We start from the raw sequence: 17,948 nt of genomic DNA on the forward strand, positions 1-17,948 counted from the left end.
GTGTAGCTGACTGACAAGACAAAGAGAAATAGGGACGTGGATTGAATGTAAATGATAATCTCTGCTTTGCTGTCAATGACTTTGAATAAGTGGAATAATGCTTACGGGTGAACAAAACATATAATAAGAATTGGGAAGTCGCTGGGAACACTCAGCAGGTCAGGCAGCACCAGAGGAGAAAGGAAAGTGAGTCGAAGTTTTGGGTCCACGATCTTTCTTCAGAACTGGGGCATGTTGGGAGGGAGAGGCTTTTAAGGGCTAACAGGTGGGGGGGTGGGGGCAGGGCAAGGAAGACAAGGGAAAAATGGGGTAAAGGACAAACGATGATGGGTTAAAGAGGTGTTAATGATGCAAAACAGAGGGAGGAATTGCAACAAAATAGGCAGACCAGAGAGAGTAAAGGTATGTCTGGGACCCAATTGATGCATTGGTCACAGAAGAGGGGGAGGGAAGGTGAGCTGTTATGGTCTGAACCTTATTATTTCAATAATTTGATTAGATAGAGCACCTTTCAGCATCTTGAGATGTCCTCCTTTGGCAGCCAAACATGCGCTCAGTAATGTTCCCCCAAAGAGCCGTGAAGTTAATTGTAATGAAATATAAATTTAATGACTTTTTGAATTGATACAATTAAAACAGAAAAGTACAGTTCATTCTGCGTAATATTTTAAATAATAAAAAAATTATTCCCTTTCAACGTAATTGGAATACTGTGTGCAATTCTGGTCGCTGCAGTGCAAAAAGGATATTGCAGCAATTGAGAGAGCACAGACCAGGTAACTAAAATAATTGAGGTGATGAAGGAACTGGACTATGGGGAGTGATTAGGTAAACTGGGCATCACACTGGAAAAGAGAAGGTTGAGAAGCGATATGATGGCATTTTGTAAGACTTTAAAGCGATTGGATAATGTAGAGCATGATAAGCTGCTTTATCTTGTACTGAACAGTAGAACCAGAGGACACAGCCTGCGATTGAAGGGGGTAAATTCAAAACAAATTGCAGAAACACTCCTTCAGTGAGCGAGTAAAATAAATCTATGGAACAGGCTCTCTAGGCAGATGGTGGGAGTAAGAAAGTGTTGATTTCTTTCAAGAGCAAATTGGATCGATTTCTTTTAGGAAATCATTTCTTGGGATACAGTTTATAGTTTGGGACATGACATGTGCAATGTCTGCCAGGATGGCGGAAGGCCAACTGGGTGAACCTTGGTCTTCTTCCTTCAATCAAATTCTTATGTTCTTATGTGTCTTCTTAATGCTTGAATTGGGATTTCGACAAGAACACACAGTGCGAACCCAGCAGCGTGTGTCAAAACCGTGTGGCCAATAAAGAGATAAAACTGCAGGGAGGAAAAAAGAGAATTAAAATCATTTGTAAATTTTCTAAAAACAAAATTTGCCGTCTAATTTATTGGTGGTGGGGGGGAGGGAGGCTGGAGGAGAGGCTGGTGGGGGTGGGGGGGTGGGGTGTGGATGGTAAATAGGAGGTGGGAAAAGTGGTGCAAGGAGGAGACAGAATGAAGCGCAGGGGGTATGAGGTTATCCACAATTGGGCACAACACTGTCCAACAAACAGTCGTGGTTTGAGTGACCACATTTATTTGAGTGGGGGGGGGGCGAGCGATTATTACCCTTAGCTAGCGATCTGCCAATCAATTAATAACCGGGTTCCTACTTATTGGTAAACAGAGGCAGGCGGAGTAAGGAAACTTGCCTTAAGTTTTACCCTACCCAGGAATTGAACCCAGATCCTCTCACTTGCGAGGCAAGCTAACCACTATGCTACAGGACTCCACGTTTTGATGTGATGAAATGTCTACCAAATTCAAGGGTTATTGTCTTACATGCTGTAGAGCTCCTGGGCCGCACAAGGGTTTACAAAGCCTCTCAATGTGAGTAGAGTTGAACAAGGGGCTCGCTGAGGCCGTGAGACTCACTCACCATGTTGATGTCTGTGTAATGAAGTAGAGTCTCTTGCAGTCCGTTATAGATGTCTATGACAGCAGGGTGCACTAGATAGCAGGCGTAGCTGAGGTTGGCGAGTGGGACCCACACCCTGCACGACAGCAAGCTTCTAACAAACCCTGGGGGGTGGGGAGAGGGGTGGGGAGAGGGAGAATAAATACAAGTTAAACCCTAAACAACTCACCCTGGCTTTCAACTACAATATTCAAATTATCACAGTAAAGGTAGGTGTTAGCCTGGCTCAGTAGGTAGCAATCAGAGGATTGTGGGTTCGAGCCCCACATAGGTACTTTGAACTCATCGTCTAACTGACACCAATGCAGTGCTGGGGGAGCAGTCATTCGGTCTAATAATACAGTCAATTCACTTTACAGTATATTCTATAAAGCGCTTTGAGACGTCTCAATTATGTGATTAGGTGCTATATCAAATCCAAGGATTATTATTAATAAGATTTATATACAAAAATATTAACAATTGCTTGCATTTGATATGACGACTTGCATTTATTTATCCCCCTTCGCATAGGGTAATGTCTCAGATCGCTGGTTTCACGTGGGGTTTGGGGGAAATGTCTCAAAGCGCTTCACAGGATATACTGTAAAGTTTGAGGCAATTATCACAAGGACGTGTTATGAATCATCTCAAATCTCACACCAAATTTTCATCACTAAATGACAGAGCTTCTGTTTCTGCATTGTGTGTATGTTTTCCCCCATGTAACATTCTCCCCCTATCACACCCCCATCTCCCACCCAGCTCAGGCTCCCGCTCCATTTCTATCTAACATGTTGAGTTCACACGTCCCTTCATGAAATTAGTTCACTTTCCATGGCACTATTCGCAAAGAGGAGCAAGTTTATAATATTATAATAACAATCCTTGCATTTCATGTAGCGCCTTATCACGTCTTCACAGGCTACACTGTAAAGTGGATTGACTGTGTATTTTATGGAAGAAATGTGGCAACCAATTGCTTTTTTCTCAGTGTCCTGGCCAACAATACAGTCAATGCGCTTTATATTAAATCATTTGAAGCACTTTGAGACATCTTCTGGTCATAAAAACCAGAACAGTTTGTATAAAAACAAACAGCTGTATAAAATGGAAGGATTATTATTTTTAAGTTACACTAGTGAGCTCCCTGTCTCAAATCTTTCTGTCTTGAAATCCTACTTTGTCCGAGCCTACGGTCACCTACCCATTTCCTTTCCACCTCGGTCAGTGTCTACCCCACCACTGTGCAGTGCTCCAAGACTCTACTCTGTGTGAAGGGCACTGTATAAATACAAGCTGTTGTTGTTAAAATACTCTTTGGAATTCCATCCCACAGTCTGTTTGCCTCACCCCCTCCATTGCCTCCTTCAAGACCTGTCTCAAGACCCTCCTCATCAACAGTGCCTTCAGTTACATTCCTACCTCTACCCTCCCTGCCCTCCACCCCAACTGATCCCAACCCCCAGTTCGGGTCCCAATGACTTGACTTTCCAGAGCCTTGGGACGTTCTCCCAAAGTGAAAGGCGCTATACAAATGTAATTTGTTGTTGTTGAATCAAAGTCCAAATGTGTTTTGCGACTCTAAGAACACAATACCTCCATATCCTTCTTCGCACGCCAGGATTATCCAGCCCACAGAGGCCGCCCACACCGACCTGTGCAAAGCCTGATACAACACAGAGACCACTGAGTAGGAAGCAATGGAGTCATCCAGGGTGTAGCCCAGAGCTATCACCACCGCCATGATTAGCAGAGCACAGAGCCATCCCACAAGGACAGGAACCTGGAAAAGAAAGCTATGCTCAGCTGATATTAAGAGAATTTGTGTGTCAGCCTGGCACAGTGGTAGCCCTCTCTTCTCTGAATCAGAAAGTTGTGGGTTCAAATCCCACATTGGGACTTGAACTCACATAGTCACCAAGCTCCGTGAATCTATCACTCCCATCCTTGCCCGCTTCCACTGACTCCCCATCCCTCAGAGGATAGAGTTCAAAATCCTTGTCCTCACTTTCAAAGCCCTTCCTGACCTTGTTCCTTGTTACCTCTGTAACCTGCTAACCCCATACATGCCTGTCCTCTCCCTCCACTCAGCAGGCTCCCTGATTGCTCCATGTCCCCTACCTGTCCCACTCCTCCATCAGTGGTTGGGCCTTCAGCTTCCCTGTCACCATCGTTTGAAACTCCATCCCACAATCCCTTTACCTCGCTCCCTCCCTTGCCTCCTTCAAAGCCTGTCTCGCACCCTCCTCTTCAAATATGCCTTTGGTCACCCTTCCACCACTTACCTGCCCTGCCCTCCATCCCTCCTGATCCCAACTCCCTGCTGACTTCCAAATCCCTGCCTGTCCAGCGCCTTGGGATGTCCTCCGACCTGAAAGGCGCTATAAAAATATAATCTGTTGTTGTTTGGAACCTCGGCCACAGGGGTGTATTGAAGATCTCTCTCCAAAAGCTGTAACAACTCAAACACGCTCTTGCTACGAGTTGAATACCTTCGTTGTCAACAATGGTGTCTCTCTGCGATGCATTAAAATGCCCAACAGGATTCCAATCAAAAATGGGCCGTAGCGACAGTAAGGCTTCAGATAGTACTGCACGTTGTAGACCCTGTGTGATATCAGCCTGCAAATAAAAGGTATCCATTATTTAACAACAACAACTTGCATTCATATAAAGGCCATCATGTGTTATGTGTTTGTCTCGTGAGTCAGCCTGGCTCACCAATTAAATTTGGTCAATCACTTCCAGGCTGTTTGTGGGACATTGTTGTGCAGAAATTATCTGCCATGTTCGCCAAAAAATACTCTGTCACTATGCTTTACAGTAAATACTATGAAGCGCTTTAAGCCGCCTCCTGACGTGAAAGGTATGTATGAAAAGCACAGATTATTAATATGACTATAACATTTGTGATAATTGTCACAAGGAGACCTGTTAACACGTCACAAGTTTAATCTCTATGGGTAAGTTTCCCCATTCATTCCGAGTCAAAAATAGGCTGTACAATGTCCAGAGGTGAAGCTGTAGTGGTAAAATCAGGTGCCTACCTGCTGTCTGAGTGAAGTCCTATTGGCAACTTAAAGAACCACGAGATCAATGCAGTGACCATAAAACAGCTCAACAAGACAAGCCCAGCCAGTGTGACCATCAGCTGTCTTCTCCTGGACACAGATACATGCAAGAAAACATTAGAGCAAGAGGACGCAGATTTAGAGTTGTAATGGGCAATTTCAGAGCAGATATGTTTTTCTTTACGCACAGGGTAAATCACTGGTAAATCTAAGTCATTGTGACTCTGACATTGACTGTTAGCAATATGTTTCCAGTTAATATAGTAGATAAGAGGGATCATATGTCCAGGGTTCTGAGCCTCCAAATCCAACTCGTCTTAGACTGTGAGTCCGTTTTGCCTAAGCGCAGATTTGTGGAAAATTCTTAAATTGAATCTTAATTTAGAAGGCTTTCTGTTAAAAAAACACCAATGAAGAAAAATTGAGCCAAAATGCAACAAGCACACAACAGTCCCACACAACAAATCCCTAATCCCTGACTGTTCAGCACGTTGGGACATCCTCCCGACGTGAAAAGCGGGAGTAATTTTGTATTGTATTTGTATTGTAATGACTCCTTGTAATGCAACAGTAAATAATCACACTCACTTGTACAGCAGGAAGATGAATACAGGTGTTGTAATGTAAAACTGGAAATCATTTGCAAGGTACCACGTCCAGCCCATGCACTGTAAGCACAGATTAGTCATTGAGTGAGATATAGCTATTAAACATTAATATGAAGCAGCATGTCCCACAAACAGTCATGAAGCGAGTGACCAATTTTATTTGGTGGACTGTTGACCAGGACACCGGGAGAAACTCCCTTCTCTTTACGAATAGTGTCATGAGCTCTTCAATGTCAACCTGCACAGGCAGATGGGACCTCGGTTTAATGTCTCATCCAAAGGACGGCACCTCCAACAATGCAACACACCCAGCACTGCATTGGAGTGTCAGCTGTGATTCCAATGTGGAGTCCTGTAGCTCAGTGGTTAGAGCACTCACCTTGCAAGCAAGAGACCTGGGTTTGATTCCCAGTAGGACGAAACCCTGGGTAAGTTTCCTCGCTCCACATGCCTGATAATACTTCCTCAAGAAAAAAAATTAATAAATTGGTCACTTCAATCCACAACTCTTTGTGGGACACTGCTGTGTGCAATTGGCTGCCACATTTCGCCCACAAATATACAGTCAATTCACTTTACAGTATATTCTGTGAAGTGCTTTGAGACATCTAGAAGGCATGAAAAGTGTGAAAAGCACGATATCAAATGCAAGGATTATTATTATTATTTAACAACCTTCTAACTCTAGAGTGGCGAGAGTGGTGCCAGTGCTCCAAGCTGAGAAATGCAAGTTGTTGTATTCCAATTGTAAGTATTATTACAAGGGAAATGCTAAATACACTGACTTTCCTATAAAGAAGGGACCTACATGCTGGTCAACAGAGATGAAGTTGTTCAGGAATAAGAGGTTGGTCCACCAGGACTGCTTGCACTTCTCCAGGTGAGACTTTGAATTTTCTCCCACGGACCTCCAGGGAATAAGAGAGTAGAGTCCAATCAATAAGCACATTGTGTACAGGTAGAGTGGCAGAATTCTGGAAGTAAAAGAGTGGAAAGAAAACATATGCTTATTATTAGTAAGCAGCTGTACCCATTGCAGCTACGCTTGCAATGAAAGCATCCAATATGGAATGTAGATTGACAGACGCACAGACGCACATTTCATCTTTATCTATACTCATCTGGGAGGACTAGTGTGGGAGGACTCCTTTTCGGAGGACTCAGTGGGAAGACTCAGCGCTTTAAAAATGTAATTTTGTTGCTGTTGCCCCGGCTTAGCTTCGTCTGTGTTTTTTATTTTGTTCCGCCGCATTTTGGCTACGTGCGTGCTCTGTGACCCAGGATCCCACAGCGCCATGGTCGACCGGCGTGGGCACCAGGTGTAACTGAGTGCGTGCGTACATACATAGATGCTCTGTGACACACAATGCTACAGCACCACTTTGACTCAGCGGCAATCAGGTGTAACTGCAGCAAAAAATGCAAAACTGAAATAACTCATGAATGATAGGAGATACCCAAAAACAAATATGCCCATGTCACTCCTAGTTGCAAGACTTTTACGATGAGATATAAATCATGTCTCTGCGTCAATCAGTTATTAAGATCCTTCTTGAAGCGCAGCCAGACATTGTCGTTTCATTAGTATAGAAGAAGATAATAATAACTTGCATATGACACACTGCTCTGTTACATCAGGAAAAATGTCTCAAAGTGCTTCACAGGATATACCGTAAAATGTTGTGACTATGGGGAAACACAGCAGCCAATTTGCGCAAAGCAATGCCCCATAAACAACTGTGAAGTGAATGATCAATTTTATTTGATGACTGCTGGCCAGGCCATCGGAAAAAAATCCCTTTTGCTACAGGATCATTAATGTCCACCTAAATATTAACTTGTGGAATTCTGTAGCGTAGGGTTAAGTTCGCTCGCCTCACAAGCGAGAGGACCCAGGTCGATTCCCAGGCAGGGCGAAACCTCTTACTCCACACGCCTCTGTTTACCTATCAGTAGGTAGGGACCCAGTTGTTCGTCGATTGGCAGATTGTTTCCTGGGAGTAATAATCCCTCCCTCCTAAAAAAAATCCGTCAGTCAAACCACAACTGTTTGTGGGTCAATGCTGTATGCAATTGGCTGCCACATTTCACCCACAAAATGCACAGTCAATCCACTTTACAATATATTCTGTGAAGCACTTTGAGACGTCTCAACAACCTGAGAAGGGGCATATAAAATGCAAGTATTATTATTATTGTTGTGAAGCAGTGCATCCCCCACCCCTGCACTGTATTAAAGTGTGAGCTTAGTCGATGTGAGTTCCAAAGTACTGATGTGGGGCTTGAACCACCAACCTTCTGACTCGGAGGCGAGTGTGTTACTGATTGAGCCAGGATGGAGAGAAGAAAGAAGCTCCATCACAGTCACCAATCAAGTGTGCTGCATACATTGGTTAGCCAAAGGTTGACACCCCAGACCTGACACCGTGGGTCACTCTGATTAGAAGATCTTTAGTAAGACGCCACAAGCAGATCAGCACCAACAGGTATCTTGATCTAAGATGACAGGTCCGCCTACTGTTGTCAGAAGCTCTTTTTGTGACCTATCCTTGCGATAATTATTTTCATTAACAGCATTAATTTTACATTGCATTGACCTGACTCATTTACAGTACTCCTTGCAGGTGGGGGGAGGGGGTGTGGAGGGGGGGGGGGGGGGCTCTCAAGGGGCTTCAGTGACTGTGTGTTTTGTGGGCGAATGTGGCCGACAATTTTCACCCAGTATTATCCCACAAACAGCCACAAAGTGAATGATCAATTTTACCTGTGGGATTGTTGGCCAGCACACCGGGAGAAACTCCCATCTCTTTTGGGTTGTGCCACGGGATATTTGAGGTCCACCTCAGTAGGCAGACAGGGCCTTTGTTTTACAACTCATCAGAAGGACAGCGTCTCCGACAACACACCCTCAGCTCCTCACCGGAGAGCCAGCCTAGACAAGGAATCTCAAGTCTTGATGTGTGGGGAGTGAACCCATCACCTTCTGACACAGAATTGAGAGTGCTACCAACTGAGCCACAATGACGGCGAGCTATACTTATTTATGAAACATTGAAATGCACACCAAAGTTCCCACAAACAGTCACATTTTTAAAAAAACATGGTCACTCAATCCACAACTGTTTGTGGGATGCTGCTGTGCGCAATTAATTGGCTGCCACATTTTGCCCACAAAATACCGTTTCTTTATTCTTGGCAGACGCTGTGCAATGTATTCTGTGAAGCACGTTAAGACGTCTCAATGATGTGATAAGGCACTATCAAATGCAAGGATTATTATTATTATTTAACAGTGAATCCTGTGACGTGTTTTGATATGCCTCGATGACGTGATGAGGCGCAATGTCAAATGCAAGCATTAGTATTAACTGCTTAAACAAATTAAATTTACTAAACAGCTACTTACCTCTGTAGCCTTTTAATCACATAATCCCTTAGAATTCTGAAGCTTAGTCCTTCCCTGGATCGATCGCTCATGTTTAAAAGCGTTCTTGCGCTTAACAAACCACTGGAAAAGATAGAGTCAAGCAAACCATAGAAATTTACAGCACAGAAGAAGGCCATTCATCGATCGTGATTGTAGTGTAATCTGCAACTTTGGAAATATTATTTCGTAAATAAAGTTGTTTTTTACAAAACTGTTGTTTAAACGTTAGCAAGTATTCATAGCATTAAAATGAGGAGGACCATAATATTGATAATACAGCACTTTAACATGTCGAAATATCTTAAAGTGCTTCACAGACTTTTACTGTAAAGTGTAGTGACTGTGTATTTGTAGCTCCTGTTAACCCTGCAAGCCAAAGCACTAATGGTGGTCCAACCTGGACAAGCAGTGGGGAAGCTTGCCAGACAGTGCTCACAGTGGCAAGCTATACGGTTTTAGCTGGTTAGACTCCAGCAGCACCACGACACGCACTCTTAAGTTCCCAAGACTGAGTACTTGCCAACCTGTGCCAAATACTCTCCGGAATCAGGTAAGCAGGACCCATCCCTCCGGGGAGGAAGAGTGTGCATTCTATTCCAATACACAGGAATTTCCACAAATAGGTGAGATACATGGAGATCTCAGTCTAGTTTAGATACCCTAAAGCACAGTGATGGGTTCCTGCAGGACAGACACCCATCTGAGCCAAAACATACTAACCACACTAGTGAACTCTTACCAGTTGTGTTTCACAGGTTATCGGGTGATGTGAAAGGTCGAGGAAGATGATGAGGGAGTGAGAACATGCTTTGCAGTCACACAGGATACTAGCCTCTGAGAAAATATTGGTTCAAACCCTAGATCAGGACTTTGAATCCACACAGTCTATTACTAGGGGAGCACTGCATTGTCGGAGGTGCCATCTTTCGGGTAAGATGTTAAAGATGTCTCGTCTGTCTGTTCAGGTGGAAGTTAAAGATCCCATGGTATCCTGGCCAAAAATCCCCAGATGAAATTGGTCGTTCACTTCATGGCTGTTAATGGGACATTGCTGTGTGCAAAATTGCTGTGCTGCATTCACCCACAAAAATGCAGTCACTACACTTTACAGTGAATCCTGCCAAGTACTACGACACATCCTCCTGATGTGAAAGGCATCACACCAAATACAAGGATGATGATGATTTTTCTTATTAATATTATTATTAATAATATTAATGATTATTATTAATTTATTATTAATAATAATAATAAAGCAAATAATCCAAGCTCTTCTCTGTTCAGCAACTGTACCATGTTATGTGCACGTTATGTGTCCTCTAACTTACCTAATTAGAAAGAAGGTATCGACTGCTAAATAGAAAGGTCCACCCAGGGAAACAATGTAAAACACATTGTTTGGGATCGTCCTCAACCACTCTAAAGGATTATCTGGAAAAAAAGGAAAGAACTATTTTAAGAGTTTATTCTTAATACACAATTGAACCAGCAATATGGATATTCTGGTCTATAAGTAAACTTGTATGATATTATTGTTGTAAACTCAGGTGAGGAAATAACCCTCACCTTAATGAGAACAAAATCCATCGGGGAGTGGGGAGAACATTATAAAGAGTAAGTATAAATGATATATAGATTTACATGCCTATAATGCCAAACATCTCAAAGGTAATTCAAATATCAGGAAGCAATTTTTCACGCAAAGGGTAGTGGAAATCTATAACTCTCTCCACCAAAAGGCTGGGGATGCTGCACATTTTCAAGACTGAGGTAGATGAAGATATCAGGGGATATGGGGCAAAGGCGGGTAATTGGAGTTGAGGTACAGATCAGCCATGATCTTATAGAATGGCGGAAGCTCGAGGGGCTGAACAGCCTACTCCTGTTCCTATGTTCCTAGTTGCTGTCAACAACAACTTAGATTGATATAGCGCCCTTCACGTAGGAAGTGCTTTAGATTGGATCCTGAGCAAAGGAGAGGGAGAGGTAGCCATTGGCATGTTTGAAGAGGTGGGATTTGACACTGGACTTAAAAAGCAGAAAGAGAGGGAGTTACCATTCTGTTGTTAAGTGAAATGATCCCTATAGAACAAACGTGGCAGTCAATTTGCATGCAGGAAAGTGCCAAATCACAGCTGCAGAGTGAATGATCGGTTAGCTCTAGAGGATTGTTGATCCGAACATCCTCCTTTCTCTTTCCCAATAGTGCTGAGTGTTCCTGGAGTTTCCCGCAGTGTAGTGGTTAAAGCATTCGCCTAGCAATCGATTCCCAGGCGGGGTGAAACTTTAGGCAAGTTTCCTTACTCCACCCGCCACTGTTTACGTAGCTGTAAGTAGGAACCCGGTTGTTAATCGATTGGCGTAACACTTTCCGGGGATAGTAACCTCTCAAAAGAAATGTGGTCACTCAATCCGCAACTGTTTGTGGACATTGCTGTGTGCAATTGGCTGCCACATTTTGCCCACAAAATACGCAATGAATTCACTTTACAGTATATTCTATGAAGCACTTTGTGACGTCTTAACGACGCGATGAGGAGCTATATCAAATGCAAGGATCATCATCATTATAATAATTACACGAGGACAAGTAATGCAGGCTAACGTCACCTACCGTACCTAAGTTATTGAATAAAATAAACTGGCACATGTGTCCTGAGATTATCCAGAGGAGACTCAGGACTCGAATCCCATTTATCACAGAGTAGCTGCCCGTGGATGTCTCAGTGGACAGCACAGAAGGGACACTCTTTTGTATGGCAAAGCATGTTAACATCCAGTCGAAAACCTCTGCAGCAGCTAAACAACATGAGAGAACAAATTAAAGAGAGCATCCTTAAGGTCAGAAATTTACAGCAGCTATAAACGGTATTTCATTGTTCTAATTTTTTGTCCTTTCCCCCCTCCCCCAACCATAAAATATTCACTTTAAAAGTGGTTTTAAATTGTATGTTTTTTTGCACACCTCACTCCTCACCCTGGAGGGCCCCACCCCACCTATCTAATTCTAGAGAGTATTCGCTGCAGGTTGGCAAGAGCCAAGGCTTCAGGGGAGTCACACCACAGAATGTCCGTTGAGGTAACTGCTAAAGCCTAAACAGCTAAAAACTGCATAGCTTCCCATTGAGAGCACTGTCTGGCAACCTTTCTTGCTGCTTATCCAGCCAGGACTTCCCTGCCCATTAGGGCTTTGGCTTGCAGGGTTACCAGGAGTTGAGTGGGATGATTCCCTGCCCCAAATGACTGGTCTGCCCTTCTTCTTCTGCTTCTTCTGCTTCTTCTGCTTCTTCTTCTTCTTCTTCTTCTTCTTCTTCTTCTTCTGCTGTCCGTCAGGTTGGTTGTGCTGCCATCAGCGGTGCTCTGGAATACTGCAGATCCGCTTGGCTCAGGAACCGGATTACCGAGACCACCAAAGAGGGTGGGCTCAATTCTGAATTTTTCTATTGCCAAACATGTCACCTTGGAGTCAGTTCAACTGTAAGGGGATCTTGCTTACCTGGTTTGCATGTTAAGGTATCATTAAGGCTGATGTTCAATACCGTCTTGAAATGGTCTTATTTATTGTTTTGTATGGCAATGGAAAAGGGAGTATGTTTTTTTTAGGAAAAAGCTGGAAATTTATCACCAAAATTCCTTACAAATATTGCATTAACTTAAACCTTTCCTTCCCCTTCTGTCTTCTCCCTTTCTTGTTATCCCATTTCCTGTGAAGCATTCTGAGACATTACCCCTGTGGAGTCCTGTAGCTCAGTGGTTATTATTATTATTATGTGATGGATGCTATGTAAATGCAAGATATAATCATAATAATAATCCTTGCATTCGATGTAGCACCTTTCACGTTGAGGGGAACTCAAAGTGCTTCACAGGATTTACTGTAAAGTGCAGTGACTGGGTTTATGGACAAACGTGGCAGCCAATATGCACACAACAATGTCCCATAAATAATAATATAATACTACTAATAATAATAGCCACGGAGTGAGTGACCAATTCTATTTTGGGGGGATAGTCAGCACAGTGCAGTGCTCCCCAACACTGCATTGGAGAGTCAGTTTCGACTGTTCAAGTTCCAAGTTGTTTTATTGTCTTTTTCTTGTTAACCACTGACCAACAGTGGTAGGAATTGATTCTAAACCTCCTGCGTTTTGCAATGCACTGGGCGCCAGACTCCAGACATTCTGATTAAAAATAACACGTCTTTTATGAGCCAAAAATTGGTCATTGATAGACTCACGGGGTTGTGGAGCCCTGGTTAATCTAATAATATTGCAACGAGGAAACTGTGTGCTTGTGTGCTTATTTCACCCCCTACCTCCCTCCGTAGTCTCTCAGCCATTTGTTTGTGAGGATGTGACAGGTCCTGCGATGCTTCCAGTGCCCCCAACCCACGTCAAGCCACACGGTGATAATGGGTTCAGCTATTTAGGGAGGCTTAGTCAGAGCCTAATTAAATCTTCGAGTGCTATTTTTTGCCCACATCGGTGTATTCTTAGTTATTTATTGATTGCGCTGAGACATATATTTCCGAGGTTTGATTGCCAGCATTTCCCTGAGTTGGAACCACATTGAGAACTGTGCTGTTTGGAGTCACAGAATCATCACCTTGGGTGACCCTAACACCATTTTATAAATGTACGCTGACAAAAACTTCATCAAAAGCAAAGGGAATAAAGATTTCATTAAAGCCTGGCCAAGAGGTGTTAGTTGACTCATTGCTCACTGTGTCCAAACAATGTGAGGCAGCAGTGAGGAAACCAGAAAGAATGCAAAGAGATTGCTTTCAAAGCCCTCCATGGCTTTGCTCCTGTGACCGGCTAACCCCTTACTGGCCTGTCCGCTCCCTCCATTTGGCAGACTCCTGCCTGCTCCACATCCCCCGTCATGCCCATCTGACCATCGGTGGTCAGGCCTTTAGCCTCTCTGCCCCCACGCTCTGGAATTCCATCCTAAAGTCCTTTTGCCTCATCCCCTCCCCTGCCTCCTTCAAGGCCCGTCTCAAGACCTTCCTCTTCGACCTTACCTACGATTACCCTCCTATCTCCTTGCCCTCCACCCCTCCCGATGCCAACCCCCAACTCAGGTGCAAATATAATTTATTGCTGCTGTTGTTGCTTACATTGCCAAAATGGGTGAGTTCAGACCCCAGATTTCCTGCTTAAGGTGTAAAGTGCTGTGTATTGTATAGTGTATGTGTGCGTGTCTTTTTTGGGAGGGCGGAGGAGAGCAATGAGGAGAAAACTACGGAGGTAAAGGGGAAAAGGTAGGTAAATAGGATTTGCTCTTTAAAAGAGACAGCAGAGACGCGATGGGTTGAATGACTTTCTTCAGCGCTATATATTTGTGTGGTTCAATGGCTGAATCCCAGTGCTGCAGGAGTGAGCTATATAAGGTAAGGAACAACCAAATAATTATAGATAAAGTAATGCGACAGCCTGGCTCATTTAGTAGCACTCACCACAATATGCATTGTGTTGCATTGTAGGAGGTACTGTCCTTCGGATGAGACATTAAACCAACTCCCGTCTGCCTGTTCAGGTGGATGTTAAAGATCCCATTGCACCATTCAAAAAGAGAAGGGAGTTCTTTCTCCCAGTGTCCTGATCAATAATCCCCCAAATACAATTGGTTACTCACTCCATGGCAGTTTGTGGGACATTACTGTGAATAACTGACTGCAACATTTCGCTCACAAATTATACAGTCAATCCAATTTACAGTATATTCTGTGAAGCGCTTTGAGACATCTCAATGACATGATGCATCATAACAAATGCAACGATAATGATTATGATTATTAAGCATCTAACATGTCAGCATTAATAGTGAAGGAAGAACTTACTTGCTACGCACTTCTTTTCTCTCCTCTCTGCAGTGTTGGTCTCTAATGTAACACTCACTTCGTGCTTGGATTGTGTGAAGTATTCCTGGGGCTGCTGTCCGACCATTCCAACAAACACCACAGCCCCATCGGCCCGGTGACCTGAGTTTAAACCCTCTCTGTGCGTGCTATCTGTCCATCTAATCTTCCATCCCTTCATTTCAATGTAAACTGAGCCAGCAATGGTCATTGCAATGAACAGAACCACAACAGATCTGTTTAAAGAAATGGACAATGAACCCTTTTCTAGATGGAGCACAGGAGAAGAGAATAACATTCAGATAACCTTAACGGTGCAGAATGGTGATACATACATACAAACACCCACAAACATGTCGATGCGTGGACTGATGCTGTGGCAGTGTACACTTTTCACTCCATATGTGGCGTTAGTCACACGAAACAAGGGCATTGGTGAAAATGACAGGAACGACCTGTTCTTGTACTTCAAAATACCTGTCAAAGGATATTTGTTTTAGGAAAATCCATACCGCCATATTCTCTGGGATGTGCGTCAACTTTCTTAACCATAACAATAACTTGCATTTATAAGGATCCCTTCACCCGGTGTAGCGTCTTGGAGCGCTTACCACTGGCGGAGCCTGATCCGAGCTAGGGAGAAAGGGGAGGTGACAATAGGCATGGTCGAAGAGGAAGGTGTGATCTGAAGACAGGCAAGGAAGGAGCAGGGTAGAGGCATTAAGGCAAAGAGTTCCAGAGTTTCGGGTATAGTGGCTCTATATTCGGGGTATAGAGACGTCTAGCATTTATATAGCACCTTTCACATCAGGAAGATATCCCAAGGCGCTGGACAGTCAAGGATTTGGACGCGAGCTGGGGGTTGGGATTAGGAGGGATGGAGGGCAGGGGTAGGAGGGTGACCGAATAATTATTCAATTATGGTTATTATTTTTTATTATTATTACATAACTCTAACACCGCGTTGCATCAGAATAAGCACCTGGCTTACCCAGCTCTTCAGCCTTGATGACATCCTCATTCTTACATGAACTGGGCATACAAATGGCAACATGAAAGTCAATGCCTCCCTGTTCAAAACAAAGAAATCTAAGTGCATTCATTCATTGCAGAACAGAGGAAACATTGTCCGTTGGATGAATCACAGGCGAGTTACCTGCTGAACCTTCAGTTTGCAGTATTGCCCGTTGAAGGAGCCAGCCGGGGCTCGAGCCGAGATACACTCACTGTAAGACCCCAATTGATCGATGTTCCCATGCAGAATGTTGCTGCCTTGTCTGCCAATCGAATCGTACACTGCATTTCACAACATGGAGATTTAATAGTAATAGTTCATAATAATAATAATCCTTGCGTTTGATGTAAAGCCTTATCACGTCGTTGAGACGTCGCGAAGCATTTCACAAAATTTCCTGTAAAATGGATTGACTGTATATTTTTTGGGTAAAACGCAGCAGCCAATTGTGCACAGCGGTGTCCCACAAACAGTCGTGGATTGAGTGACCACATTATTCACTATTATTGTTTTTTGAAGAGATTATTACCCCCGGAAGCAATCCGCCAATCGACTAACAATCAGGTTCTTACTTACTGCTCGGTAAACAGAGGTGTGTGGAGTAAGGAAACCTGTATTAGGTTGTGTTCCGGGAATCAAACCCGGGTCCTCTGGCTTGTGAGGGAAGCGTGTATCCCCTGAGCTTCAGGAAACCACACAAGTCAAATCTTTACCAAGTGTTGTGAAGCATGTTAATTCCCTCTGCTCCCTCCCCCCCGATAAACTAATTAATTGAGAAGGGATAATCAGTTTAAACACCTTTGTTTGGTTAGTAGCCAATGAGCCTGACACACATGAAACAAAGATTAAAAACACTTATTTTGAAAGGTTACTGTTATCGAAATAGATTGGATAGGTTAGGCCTTTTTTTCGCTAGAGAAGAGACATTTAAGCAAGGACCTGATAAAATTGTTTTATATTATAAAAGCGTTTGATAAGGTTAACATTTAAAAAGTCTGTTTCTACTGGTTGGGGAGTCTGTAACCAGGGGACACAAATATAAGATAGTGACTAGGGGATCAAAAAGAGAATTTAGGAGGAACTGCTTCACCCTTGCCTAAGGTTTCGGCATGCCTGGGAATCAAACCCAGGTCCTCTCGCTTGCGCTTAGTGAGATTGTGGAACTCCCTTTCTCAAGCGGTACTGGAATCAGATAATGTAGGGACATTCAAGAGGAAGCTGGACCTTCATAGTGGGGAGAGGGGAACAGAAGGGGATGGGAGGGAGTAACGAATGGGTGAAGGTTCATGTAGAGCATAAACTCCAGCATGGACTGGTTGGGCCAAGTGGCCTATATTTGTGGTGTACAAATATAATAATAATATAATTCCATTTAATGTTTTTTCCGCTGATTATTCCGATTTCTTTAACAGGGTTTAATTTGTGGTATATCTTAACAGATTAATTAACTAGACATTTTCTGTTTTTAGTGTCCTCTTGGTCCTCACTTCATCTCCTTGTGTTATTCCAGGGTTTAAATTTCACCTTTTTTGTTTTATTTTGAAATAAATCACAGACTTCAAGGATGCAACCACAGTACTCACTTAACACGGCGTACTTTCTGGGATTCTCCAAGTGAAGGTCTTGAAGAAACTTTTTGTATCTTCCAAACACTTTCTCTCCAAAGTTCTTGATTGAGGCATATCCAACGCTAACAGCATCCATATTAACAGCATCTTATCCATGGGTTAAATCAAGCTACTCTCAACAACAATAATTTGCTTTTGTATAGGTCCTTCACACAGAATAGTGTCCCAGAGCGCTTGACAGTGGTGGAGCACGACCCTAAGCCGGAGGGAGGGAGCAGGTGACCGTAAGCACGGGCAAAGAGGAAAGTCTTCAGGGAGGAGGAGGCAAGGCGGTGGGATTGGGGAGAGTGTTCCAGAGTTTCGGCGCGTAGTAGCTGATGGTGGAACGGAGGGCACGAGGGACAAACAGGAGGCTGGAGCCAGTCGAACAGAGAT

At 43.5% G+C, this 17,948-nt stretch overlaps 1 protein-coding gene across 1 annotated transcript; it reads right to left on the reverse strand.

Moving 5' to 3' along the window:
- Positions 1-1,228: 1,228 nt before the first annotated feature.
- oacyl (O-acyltransferase like) lies at positions 1,229-17,649 on the reverse strand. The gene is made up of 16 exons (XM_007903125.2): positions 17,529-17,649; positions 16,087-16,226; positions 15,922-16,000; positions 15,284-15,407; positions 14,971-15,166; positions 12,323-12,413; positions 11,690-11,869; positions 10,399-10,501; positions 9,050-9,151; positions 6,452-6,617; positions 5,624-5,703; positions 5,012-5,125; positions 4,457-4,586; positions 3,561-3,747; positions 1,944-2,086; positions 1,229-1,342 (listed from the first exon to the last, which is right to left on the reverse strand). Exons 1-16 carry the CDS (start codon positions 17,647-17,649, stop codon positions 1,235-1,237), a joined length of 2,064 nt encoding a protein of 687 aa, XP_007901316.2. The 3' UTR covers positions 1,229-1,234.
- Between the last annotated feature and the right edge of the window lie 299 nt (positions 17,650-17,948).

The sequence above is a fragment of the Callorhinchus milii genome, unplaced genomic scaffold (genome assembly GCF_018977255.1).
Source record: "Callorhinchus milii isolate IMCB2004 unplaced genomic scaffold, IMCB_Cmil_1.0 Scaffold1, whole genome shotgun sequence".
Lineage (NCBI taxonomy): Eukaryota > Metazoa > Chordata > Chondrichthyes > Chimaeriformes > Callorhinchidae > Callorhinchus > Callorhinchus milii.